This window comes from Rana temporaria, chromosome 1 (genome assembly GCF_905171775.1).
Source record: "Rana temporaria chromosome 1, aRanTem1.1, whole genome shotgun sequence".
Lineage (NCBI taxonomy): Eukaryota > Metazoa > Chordata > Amphibia > Anura > Ranidae > Rana > Rana temporaria.
Genome location: NC_053489.1, coordinates 232,174,202 through 232,187,669, shown reverse-complemented (window position 1 = coordinate 232,187,669; position 13,468 = coordinate 232,174,202). Strand labels below are relative to the sequence as shown.

Here is a 13,468-nt window from a genome sequence, read left to right as displayed (position 1 = left end):
TCAGCCAACAGGCTGCATGAAAAAAAAAAAGATTACAATACTTGTCCAACAAGAACCATCAACGTACTGGTATGTTGCTGGACTTTGAATGGTTATACCAGAATGATGCCTGCGGGTTTAGGCATCATCTTGGTATCATTCTTTTCAGCCAGCGGTCGGCTTTCATGTAAAAGCAGTCCTAGCGGCTAATTAGCCTCTAGACTGCTTTTACATTCAGTGGGAGGGAATGTCCCCCCCCACAGATGTAAACGGCGCCATTGAGAATATGGGAAAGCATTTTATCACACCGATCTTGGTGTGGTCAGATGCTTTGAGGGCAGAGGAAAGATCTAGGGTCTAATAGACCCCATTTAAAAAAAAAAAGAGTACCTGTCACTAACTATTGCTATCACAAGGGATATTTACATTCCCTGAGATAACAATAAAAATGGTAAAAAAATAAATAAATGGAAGGAACAGTTAACAAATAAAATAAAAAAAGCGAAATAAATATATAAAAAAATAAAAAAATAAAAAAAAGCATCCCTGTCCCCCCCTGCTCTTGCGCAAAGGCGAACGCAAGCGTCGGTCTGGAGTCATATGTAAACAGCAATTGCACCATGCATGTGAGGTATCACCGCGAAGGGCAGATCGAGGGCAGTCATTTTAGCAGTAGACCTACTCTGTAAATCTAATGTGGTAACCTGTAAAGGCTTTTAAAGGCTTTTAAAAATGTATGTAGTTTGTCGCCACTGCGCGTTTGTGCGCAATTTTAAAGTATGTCGTGTTTGGTATCCATGTACTCGGCCTAAGATCATAATTTTTATTTCATCAATAATTTGGGCAATATAGTGTGTTTTAGTGCTTTAAAATAAAAAAAAGTGTATTTTTTCCCCAAAAAATGCGTTTGAAAAAACGCTGCGCAAATACTGTGTGGAAAAAAATTTTGCAACACCCACCATTTTAATCTGTAGGGCCTTTGCTTTAAAAAAATATATAATGTTTGGGGGTTCAACTTTACTTTCTTGCAAAAAAATAATATGTTTTTATGTAAACAAACAGTGTCAGAAAGGGCTTTTTCTTCAAGTGGTTAGGTGATGTGTGACATAAGCTTCTAATTGTTGTGCATAAAATGCCAGGACAATTGAAAACCCCCCCAAATGACCCCATTTTGGAAAGTAGACACCCCAAGCTATTTGCTGAGAGGCATCTTAAGTCCATGGAATATTTTAGATTTTGACCCAAGTTGCGGGAAATATAAATATATATATATATATATATCTTTTTGCGCAAAGTTGTCACTAAATGATATATTGCTCAAACATGCCATGGGCATATGTGGAATTACACCCCAAAATGCATTCTGCTGCTTCTCCTGAGTACGGGGATACCACATGTGTGAGACTTTTTGGGAGCCTAGCCGCGTACGGGACCCCAAAAACCAATCACCGCCTTCAGGCTTTCTAAGGGTGTAAATTTTTGATTTCACTCCTCACTACCTATCACAGTTTCGAAGGCCATAAAATGCCAAAATAGCACAAAAAAAACCCAAATGACCCCATTTTGGAAAGAAGACACCCCAAGGAAACTGCTGAGAGGCATGTTGAGTCCATTGATTTTTTTTTTTTTGTCCAAAGTGATTGAATAATGAGAAAAAAAAAAAAAAAAAATTTGTCACTAAATGATATATTGCTCACACATGCCATGGTTATATGTGGAGTTGCACCCTAAAATACATTCTGCTGCTTCTCCTGAGTACGGGGATACCACATGTTTGGGACTTTTTGGGAGCCTAGCCGCGTACGGGACCCCGAAAACCAAGCACCGCCTTCAGCATTTCTAAGGGCGCAAATTTTTGATTTCACTCCTCACTACCTATCACAGTTTTGAAGGCCATAAAATGCCAAAATAGCACAAAAACCCCCCAAATGACCCCATTTTGGAAAGTAGACACCCCAAGCTATTTGCTGAGAGGCATGTTGAGTCCATGGAATATTAAATTTTTTTGCCCCAAGTGATTGAATCATGAGCAAAAAAAATTTAAATAAAAAAATGTACAAAACATTATCACTAAATGATATATTTCTCACACATGCCATGGTTATATGTGGAATTGCACCCCAAAATACATTCTGCTGCTTCTCCTGAGTACGGGGATACCACATGTGTGGGACTTTTTGGGAGCCTAGCCGCGTATGAGACCCCGAAAACCAAGCACCGCCTTCAAGATTTCTAAGGACATAAATTTTTGATTTCACTCACACAAATCTTGAAGGCAGTGCTTGGTTTTCGGGGCCCCGTACGCGGCTAGGCTCCCAAAAAGTCCCACACATGTGGTATCCCCGTACTCAGGAGAAGCAGCAGAATGTATTTTGGGGTGCAATTCCACATATAACCGTGGCATGTGTGAGAAATATATCATTTAGTGACAACGTTTTGTAATTTTTTTTTTTTGGTCATTATTCAGTGACTTGGGGCAAAAAAATTAAATATTCCATGGACTCAACATCCCTCTCAGCAAATAGCTTGGGGTGTCTACTTTCCAAAATGGGGTCATTTGGGGGGGTTTTGTGCTGTTTTGGCATTTTATTGCCTTCAAAACTGTGATAGGTAGTGAGGAGTGAAATCAAAAATTTATGCCCTTAGAAATCCTGAAGGCGGTGATTGGTTTTCGGGGTCCCGTACGCGGCTAGGCTCCCAAAAAGTCCCACACATGTGGTATCCCCGTACTCAGGAGAAGCAGCAGAATGTATTTTGGGGTGCAATTCCACATATAACCGTGGCATGTGTGAGAAATATATCATTTAGTGACAACGTTTTGTAATTTTTTTTTTTGGTCATTATTCAGTGACTTGGGGCAAAAAAATTAAATATTCCATGGACTCAACATCCCTCTCAGCAAATAGCTTGGGGTGTCTACTTTCCAAAATGGGGTCATTTGGGGGGGTTTTGTGCTGTTTTGGCATTTTATTGCCTTCGAAACTGTGATAGGTAGTGAGGAGTGAAATCAAAAATTTATGCCCTTAGAAATCCTGAAGGCGGTGATTGGTTTTCGGGGTCCCGTACGCGGCTAGGCTCCCAAAAAGTCCCACACATGTGGTATCCCCATACTCAGGAGAAGCAGCAGAATGTATTTTGGGGTGCAATTCCACATATGCCCATGGCATATGTGAGAAATATATCATTTAGTGACAACGTTTTGTAAAATTTTTTTTTTTTTTTTTTTGGTCATTATTCAATCACTTAGGGCCATAAAATTAAATATTCCATGGACTCAACATGCCTCTCAGCAAATAGCTTGGGGTGTCTTCTTTCCAAAATGGGGTCATTTGGGGGGGTTGTGTGACATCTTGGCATTTTATGGCCTTCAAAACTGTGATAGGTAGTGATAGGTAGTGAGGAGTGAAATCAAAAATGTATGCCCTTAGAAATCTTGAAGGCGGTGCTTTGTTTTCGGGGCCCCGTATGCGGCTAGGCTCACAAAAAGTCCCACATATGTGGTATCCCCGTACTCGGGAGAAGCAGCAGAATGTATTTTGGGGTGCAATTCCACATATAACTATGGCATGTGTGAGCAATATATCATTTAGTGACAACTTTGTGCAAAAAAAAATCAGTTTGTCATATTCCCGCAACTTGTGTCAAAATATAAAATATTTCATGGACTCGACATGCCTCTCAGCAAATAGCTTAGGGTGTCTACTTTCCAAAATGGGGTCATTTGGTTTTTTTTTTTGCTATTTTGGCATTTTATGGCCTTCGAAACCTTGATAGGTAGTGAGGAGTGAAATCAAAAATTTGTGCCCTTAGAAATGCTGAAGGCGGTGCTTGGGTTTTGGGGCCCCGTATGCGGCTAGGCTCCCAAAAAGTCCCACACATGTGGTATCCCCGTACTCAGGAGAAGCAGCAGAATGTATTTTGGGGTGCAATTCCACATATAACCATGGCATGTGTGAGAAATATATCATTTAGTGACAACTTTTTGTAAACATTTTTTTTTTTTTTTTTTCGTCATTATTCAATCACTTGGGACAAAAAAATTAAATATTCAATGGACTCAACATGCCTCTCAGCAGTTTCCTTGGGGTGTCTACTTTCCAAAATGGGGTCATTTGGGGGGGTTTTGTACTGCCCTGCCATTTTAGCACCTCAAGAAATGAGATAGGCAGTCATAAAATAAAAGCTGTGTAAATTCCAGAAAATGTACCCTAGTTTGTAGACGCTATAACTTTTGCGAAAACCAATAAATATACGCTTATTGCGGTTTTTTTTACTAAAGACATGTGGCTGAATACATTTTGGCCTAAATGTTTGACTAAAATTTAGTTTATTCGATTTTTTTTACTTTTTGTTATAAGAAAAATCATTTTTTTTCAAAATTTACGGTCTTTTTGCGTTTATATCGCAAAAAATAAAAATCGCAGAGGCGATCAAATACCATCAAAATAAAGCTCTATTTGTGGGAAGAAAAGGACGCAAGTTTCGTTTCGGTACAACATTGCATGACCGCGCAATTACCAGTTAAAGCAGCGCATTGCCAAATTGTAAAAACACCTTGGGTCTTTAGACAGCGTATTGGTCCGGTCCTTAAGTGGTTAATATGACATTTTACCTTTTGGTTCAGCCACGCAGGTTTAACCTTTGTTCTTCTATATTTATTACTCCATGGAATGCACATGTCTTTGGTAAAAAAAATCCCAAGAAGCGTATATTGATTGGTTTGCGCAAATGTTATAGCGTCTACAAACTATTGGATATATACTGGAATTTTAATTTAGTAAATGTACTAGTAATAGCGGAGATCAGTGACTTATAGTGGCACTGTGATATTACGACGGACATTCGGATGCTAACTGACACTTTTGACACTATTTGGGGACCAATAAAAATAATAGCGTGATCAGTGCTAAAAATATTCACTGTCACTGTACTAATGACATTGGCTGCGAAGGGGTTAAACCTCTAGGGCAATAAAATAATTAAATGTGCCTAGCCAGCGTTTATGTGTACTTGGGTGCTTCACTAGGGGAAGTAACAGATATTGCGGAGGGAAAAAATATATTACTTCCCCTACGGACATTATAAGGCTCTGTCTTGTTTACATAAGTAGAGCCCTGTCCTATGTAAATTCATGAAAATCACCGGGTGCTGGCGGTAATTCATTGGCTGGCACCCAGTGATGGACATTTGCTGTGTTCGATCACAGCACGGCTGGGTTTCTGGCAGAGCTCGCACGCACCCCCTACCTGGAAGTGTCAGGTCATGTACTAGGTAAGTGACCTGGCGCAGATAACCTATATAGTTTATACGGTCGGCAAGCAGTTAAAAACGATTTCAGGCAAATATGCAAAACTCATTGAAACACTTTTCAGTGTAAAGAATATACGTAAATCTGATGGTATCGCACAAGTATGCATATTGAGTTAAAAAATGGTAACAGGTAAAAGTGATCATATTGCTCTTTTTTCCTTAAAAAAAAAAAAGTATTAATACGGTAATTATAAAGCTAATCATTTTCTGCTGTTTGTAGCTAAACCTTTTGTGGTCTGCTAATACAACTGTTTGATAAGGACATCCTTTGGTCATTTTACAAATGTTTATATCATGTAACAATCTCATCTATTGTGGGACGCTGTAAAAAAACCTATGCCTTCAGCTGTTAATACAAACCACAATAAAATTATATTTTCAGTTCTGGCATGTTTTCTGTAAAGCAGGAATATAATTTTGACAGGATGTGAGTTGACTTACTGTACTGTCCAAACCAAGCGTGATCATCATTAGAAAAAATATAATTGCAAAGAATGTTGAGCCAACCATGTTAGCAATGGCCTCTGGGTAAGTTATAAATAGTAGACTGGGACCTTTGAAACAAAAAATACGCGTGTTAAACAATTATGTGCCTAGGTCTGGTCAGCGTAATATAGGGGTTCACATTCATGTATAACATACAGTAGATGATGAATGGTAACAACATCAATGTTTATGTATTGCTTAACATATATCAGATACATAATATAAAATTACATATGTGTTATCACAGTTTAGCTAGCTTTAAACTGGCCATAAATCAGCTTAATTTAGATTTAATTTAAGATCCAAAAAGATTCTGTGATGATTCTACAACAACCCCAATTTCCCAAATTGGGGTTGTAACCCTGTGTAAAATTTGGTTTTAATGTAGATTTTACAGTGTCCTAACCTTTCTGGAATTGTGGATATTCTTAATTTGTGCCTAGGTCTGTACAACATAAAATAGGGGTTCACATTCATAAATATCACACAGTAGCTGATGCATGGTAACAACATCATGTTTATGTATTGTTCAACTTATATCAGATATATAATAAAATTTACTTATGTCTTATTACTGTTTAGCTAACCCTAAATAGGCTGATTTTCTAAGATTTCAAAAAGATCCAAAAAGTTTCTTTGATTATTCTTATGTAAGTGGATAATCTTAAATTGAGTGGTGGTAACTGAAGGAACCACAATAATATTGTTTGTGATTATCTTATGTTAAACATACAATTTTAGGATTTTGTTTTTATCTGGTACAATTAAAAAAAAATACGGTAGAAATTAACTGTTTTATTCAGATAGTTTGAAGATTTATTCTGACTCAGACTAATGACACAGGCCTATTTTTTGCGGTACTAGGAGTTACATTTCTTTATCCGCTACATCCCCTGGCACTGGATTTATCTTTTTATCTAGTTTTATGGCTAGTTCAACCAGACATAATAATCCCGATTCTTCAAGCTGCAATACTACTTCAGACATTTTGAAATCTGTTAGAAGCATGCTAAGGTTTTCTCTCAGTCAATAACATTTTAGCATGCATATAGTGCTATTTAAATCCCAACTTCAGGCACAATGAACTTACAAGTGTTAAAGCAGTTGAAAACTCTGCTTACTAAAAAGCCACCTCCCATGATGAATGCTATGTTTCGAATATTATTGTTTATATGTTGATGGAAGTACATGTTGTACTTCTGTGCATACTCGGATGTAAGCACTGCAGATCTCATAGACCTCAGCACTATGTTCACATCTCCCCTCCTCCCTTAGCATGAGCTGTATGCCCACCTGTATGTAAACAAGATGCTTTGCGGGATCTATAAGATTGTGTTCATCATGACAAGTGGCTTTTGACTAAATGGAGTCTTCAACTGCTTTTAAAACAGGTACGTTTATTGTGCCTGGAGTTGGGCTTTAATGTAATTTAAAGGGGTTGTAAACCTCCTGTTTTTTCACCTTAATGCATCCTAAAGGATGAAGCTTTATATCTTTAGCTAGCCACTCTCGTTGGTGCACTTAAACCCCTGAATAGCAGGGCCAACCAATACAACTGGCCCAGATTATCAAGCAAAGAATGCAGGTTCTGACTTAGCCAGGTGAAAGGACAATGTTGTCTGTATACAGTGTCTCTGTATCTAAATGGCCTTGTGTCCTGTGGCACTACAGATGTCAGCAAGGTGACCATGCGCAATGACGTCTGTATACAGTGTTCATAAAACTGGATGGGCAAAATGAAACAACTATGTCTGTGTGCAGTGTCCTTGTTTGCTGGAATTGGGCAAGTGCCCTTTCACCAAATCCTGCAGTCAGGCCCAAATGAACATTTGGGCCTGACCACAGATTTTTTTTTTGCAATGAGCTTTCTTTCATAGTCCACCACTTCTGTACTTACCAAGAGGAGCACAAACTTAAATGGAAAACACTCATATTTTATCAGAAATATCACTGCCTAATATCACCTATTTAAGTGAATGGCATGTTATTCCCATTAATATTACAGGTACTTATATAACATCGTCAATTTTACGCAGCGTTATATATATTTATATATATATATATTGTACATTCACTTTAGTCCCTACCGTCAGGGAGCTTACAATCCAAGTTTCCCTAACTCACATTCATATATATACATACTAGGGCCAATTTAGGCAGGAGCAAATCAATCTACCAGCATGTCTTTGGAATGTGGGAGTAAACCCATGCAGGCACAGGGAAACTATGCAAACTCCAGGTAGGTAGTGTCATGGTTGGTATTTCAACTGCTGACTCTAGTGCTGCTAGGCAGAAGTGCTAACCACTTAGCCTGTCAGCTGGTCCTGTACCACTCTCTGAAAAGCAATACACTGCTAATCGGTTTTCATAGACTGCCACAAGTGTAAACGAGCCCTAACACTTAATATAAGACAATTTAAATGGAGAAATGGCTTTGTCCACCTTTATCTTTTGCAACATCTTCCACTTCAACGTCCCGCATTTCTGCCATATAACCTAATACGGTAAAAATCACAAAACCAGACAGGAAGCTGGTTAAACAGTTCACCACACTGGTGATAATGGCATCTCTGAAAGAAGCAAAATGGACATTTACTTAGAATGTGGAAAATTAAATTACATTTCAGAATTTTTGTTTCAAGATAAACCTAGCAACTAAGTCACCACCAGGAAACTTATATAATCTTAGGTTTACACTTTGGTTGGGCTTAGCAAACTTTACAAAGGCGCAAAATTTTAAAAACATTAAGAACAGCAGCAGATTTTATAATTCTCCTGTACCCGTCTGCATGTTTTAGTATATGTTACTTACCATAATGTGTCTGCATAAGTTAAAAATTCCAGAGGGCCTATTTATTTTCCAAAAAGCCCACAGATACATAATAGTGCACTGCCTGCATACAGTTAAAAATGCATGAAGTAAAAAATAATGGAACCTGTGTTTTTATAAATACTGTGCATGTTGATTTCACTGCATGTACAGTAAAGCCCTGGGAAGTATCAAGGGTATTTATATACAGGCTTGTGTTTGAACTCTAAACTAGAAATGTAACATGTTGCATCCTACTAATCTTTAGATGAGGTGCATTTGTTTTATTTTTTCCCTTTATTTTTACCTGGTAATCATGTGTATAATATACATCCTGTTCAAGCGCAACTCTTGAAAGGTCCTGGCCCAGATTCACAAAGACTTACGACGGCGTATCTCCAGATACGCCGTCGTAAGTTCGAATGGCCACCGTTGTATCTATACTCATATTCATATTCATATTCATAGAATCAGTTACGCATAGATTTGGCCAAGATACGAGCGGCGTAAGTCTCCTACGCCGTCGTAACTTGGGTTGCAATAATTACGCTGGCCGCTAGGTGGCGCTTCCTTGATTTCCGCGTTGAATATGTAAATGAGCAAGATACGCCAAATCACGAACGCCGGCGTGAAGATAAAGCTGGTCTCTAGGTGGCGCAGCCCATGCAAAGTATGGACGTCGGAACAAGTGTATCTTTTTACGTCGTTTGCGTAAGTCGTACGCGAATAGGGATATGCGTAAGTTACGTTAATGGCACAGGCATTGAGTCGATGTATCTTTGGGCGTAAATACGACGTGATACTGAGCATGCGCGTGCATGCGCCGTTCGTTCGGCCATGCATCTACATAGGGTCAAGCCTCATTTAAATACAACATGCCCCCTACCAGCCTACGTTGAATTACACGCGCTTACGCCGGCCCATTTACACTACGCCGCCGTAACTTAGGACGCAAGTGCTTTGTGAATACAGCACTTGCCTCTCTAAGTTGCGGCGGCGTAGCGTAAATACGATACGCTATGCCCGCGCAACGTAGAACGGCCGTACGTGAATCGAGGCCCCTGAGATCCCCTTTTTCGCCCAGAGAGATGGGTCTGGAATACTATCAATTCGGGGGTCTATAAATTGCTCTAGCCTCCTACCAGACTCTCACAGTAGTACGCATAAGCGACATCATGGAGGGGCTAGCCCTAAGACCTCGGAATGGTAAGTTACTTAGCGCTGCGTATGAGCCCAAAACGGCCGCCACCAGTGTCACTGCCGGATTCTGTCTGGGCTGGGAGAACCACCACCTCACCGTGACCAACACTGCAGCCCAGTAATAGATACGGAAATTTGTGAGTGTCAGTCCCCCCCCCCCGACATAGGGAGGTAGAGAATTTGTCTTGCCACTCTGGGGGGCCGTCAGGCCCACACAAAGGACAGCACCACACTCTCCAGTCTCCGGAAGAAGGATCCAGGAAGATGAGATGGTGCGCTCCGAAAAAAATAGAGAAACTTCGGTGCCTGGATCCAGATAATAGCAGATGACCCGGCGGAGCTCGAGCAGAAAGCAGCCGCTCACTTCACCATCCCGGACACGCCCCCATGTATATTTTTTTTGATCATCATCTGATGTGTTTTTTTGAAAAATAGAACATTCACTTGTTCACTAGAACCATTAGAATTTATTACAAATAGGGATACATGTTTTGTGTTATGATATCAGGAATATCGACCATATATGCATTCCCCTACTTGGTTATATTGGTTTTCTTGGATATTTTCACATTCACTTGCGCAGCTTGTTTTCTATATATGTTTATTTTTTGTGTGTGTCATTTTAAGTTGCAGCATTATTGTTAATTGTTCACATTTAACGCAAACAGACAGTGCAGTATCACAACCTTTTTTTATGTATTCTGTGTATTAGCAGAAAATGTTCTTAGCCTGAAAACTAATGCAGCTGCCACATGAGTTTAGTTATTTTTTAAAACAAATGTCTTTACTGCATGTGATATCATGAGCCAGAATATTGCTTGCCTGACTGAAAGTTGTTTGCACCCAAATTTATCTCACAAAGTAATGGGACTTGGACAGATTGAACTAGGCGCATTTGACTTGTTATATATTTAATGGCAGTTTATATTTAAGACATGTATGTATACCTGTAACAGTTGTTATCAAATGGATTGTAGCTTGCAAGTGCTAGAAGTACCCCAAATCCTGGTCCGAGAGAGAAGAATATCTGAGTTGCGGCATCCACCCAGACCTGTAAAAGAAAAGAAGAGCTGCATTATTTTCTAAAAAATAAAGATTTTTTTTTTCTTACAGTGGAGTCAGATCCTTGGTTTGGTGTCTGAGGGGCAGTCTAGCAATGAACTTGGAGTACACCCCTAGATTACAAGGTATGGAATTCTGTTTTTACTTGTGCTAAAACCACATCCAAAATTTAAGCAAAAGTGAAAGGGGTTGTTCGATAAATGAGTATCTGAGAACAGGCTACAATAACAGCCAGATGTGAAAAATTCAGGTACCTGTAAATTAAACTGAATTGTACAGTGCATTGCATGTAAGTGATAGTAGTAGGTACATTTTTGGAGTATATGTGGAAGCAATATGGTTTAAGTAATCCGGGTATTTTTCAAGCAATTCTCTATTTATGCAACCATAAACACACACTGCATTTTACAGCCTATGACATGCTGGTATAGTATGTGCTAAATGTCGATATAAATATGGATTAAAAAAAAAAAAAAAGTCTGTTTTGGAATTTAAGCTACACACATTTTCTTGTAAGGATTCTGAATAAAGGTTGAGGATCTAAACTGGTTTATGGGCACCAGCAGGAAACTGTCTTTCTGAGGCTCAGGCTCTGGAAGTATCAGAGGCCCAATGATGATAGTGCATTTGTGTGTTACTAATTCCAAAGGTGACAACCAACAACTGGAGGGCCAAAGGAGAGTGATTTTGGTGAAAGTGATCTTAGGTTACTGATTTTGGGAAAATTTTGCTGAAATAGAAAAACTCTCAATTTTACTCATGTAGTAGCTTAGGCAAAATATATATATATATATATATATATATATATATATATATATATATATATATATATATATATATATATATAAAAACAAATTGCCTTCAGAAAGGAAGCTTAATTAATCAGGCAGTAGGCCAACACCTGCTAATGTGTGGTCATGCTTTTCTATTTGCATGCAAGTAAACAGGACTGCTTAGGGCATAAGTAGAACACAGGTACATGCCTGAGGCCAGGTAACAGATGTACACCGTTGGGGTCAGGAGTGCACTGCTAAGGTAGTGGACCCTATCGCTGACTGCTGCAAATGGAGCTCTGGATGGTACAGGAAGCAGGTCCACTGGAGCACCAACATGGATCACACTGGGAGCTAGACCAGGAGATTCCACAGGGCACAGAGTCTAAGAGCCAGCAGGTGTTCACCAGAGCCTCTAGTGGTGAAGATGAGTTTGGCTGCAGCTGGCTCCAGGTCACAGCCCCCAGGGTCACTCTGCTCAGGCTCACGGACCGGCTTGGGTGGGCAGATGTAAAGTAGCAGTCCAGGACAACAAGGGATAGTCAGGAGATAAGCCAAAGGTCGGGCAATGAGCAGACAGGGATAGACAGGAGAACATGCCAAGGTCAGGGTATCAGGCAGACAGGGATAGTCAAAGAACAAGCCAAGGTCGGTAAACAGAATTAGATGTAGAGCACACGGCAAGAACCACACAGGAAGCCTAACACACTAATATTGATCGGCAGCACTGGCTTGCAGTGCACGGTGTTAAATAGTGTTCCTTGTTAGAGGGTGGGGTGGAGCCATGCTGAGGGAAGATTACTTAAGCACACAGGTGAGAGGTGAATGGTCTCTAAGCTGAACACAAGCAGAGAGGTAAGCAGACAGACAGGGCATGAAACATTACTGTCCATTATTGTTAATTTTAAAGAACTTTTAGAGGCCTCTCCTAACACACAGGCAGCAGACTGGACAAGGGACTGTAAAATGTTAAGACCACTGTAATGCCGCGTACACACAACGTTTTTCTTGACGTGATTCCTGTCAAGCCTGCCTTGCATACACGATCGTGAAAAAAAATGCTTGCGCAAAGTGCAGTGACGTACAACACGTACGATGGCACTATAGAGGTGAAGTTCCATTTAGATGGCGCCACCCTTTGGGCTGCTTTTGTTGATTTCGTGTTAGTAAAAGTTTGGTGAGAGATGATTCGCGATTTTCAGTCTTCGTGCTTTTTAGTTTGTTACAGGGTGACGAATGTGCTATCTCCATTACAAACGCTAGTTTTACCAGAACGAGTGCTCCCGTCTCATAACTTGCTTCTGAGCATGCACGTTTTTTCCCCGTTGTTAAAGCCTACACACGACCGTTTTTCACGACGTGAAAAACGACGCGAAAAATGTTCTAAGTTTTTAATGGTCATTTTTCACGTCGAGAAAAATGCTCTGGAGCTTACACACGATCGTTTTTAATGACCAATTTTAAAAATGGCATTTTTCACGTCATGAAAAATGGTGGTGTGTATGCGGCATCACATATAGGGATGAGCTTCAGGTTTGGGTTGAATGTGAGTTTGACCCGCACCCTCCCTGTTCACAGTTCAGTAAAGTTTAGAAGTTCGCAGTTCAGTGAAGTTTAGAAGTTTGCAATTCTGTAACTTTAACAGAGTTGAACAGCCCCCCCCCAGGGGGCGGTCCCTCCCGTCATAATCGTTAAAAAGCAGTACAAACTTAAAAAGGAGGGGTGGGTGCTGTGTCCGTCCATGGACGACAGAGAAAACGATTTTACGGTGAGTATAAAATCCTATTTTCTCTTTTCGTCCATGGACGGACACAGCTCCTTAAATCTTGACAAGTGGGACGTCCCCAAG

At 39.9% G+C, this 13,468-nt stretch overlaps 1 protein-coding gene across 1 annotated transcript in view; it reads right to left on the bottom strand.

The window, feature by feature from the left end:
* The window catches only part of LOC120937923 (sodium-dependent serotonin transporter-like), a 71,841-nt gene that overhangs the window by 27,787 nt on the left and 30,586 nt on the right, over positions 1-13,468 (bottom strand). The window contains exons 6-8 of the mRNA XM_040351483.1: positions 10,732-10,835; positions 8,218-8,345; positions 5,731-5,843 (exon numbers count right to left, since the gene is read on the bottom strand). Coding sequence (XP_040207417.1) covers positions 5,731-5,843; positions 8,218-8,345; positions 10,732-10,835 — 345 coding nt within the window. The remainder of the gene's footprint in view (positions 1-5,730; positions 5,844-8,217; positions 8,346-10,731; positions 10,836-13,468) is intronic.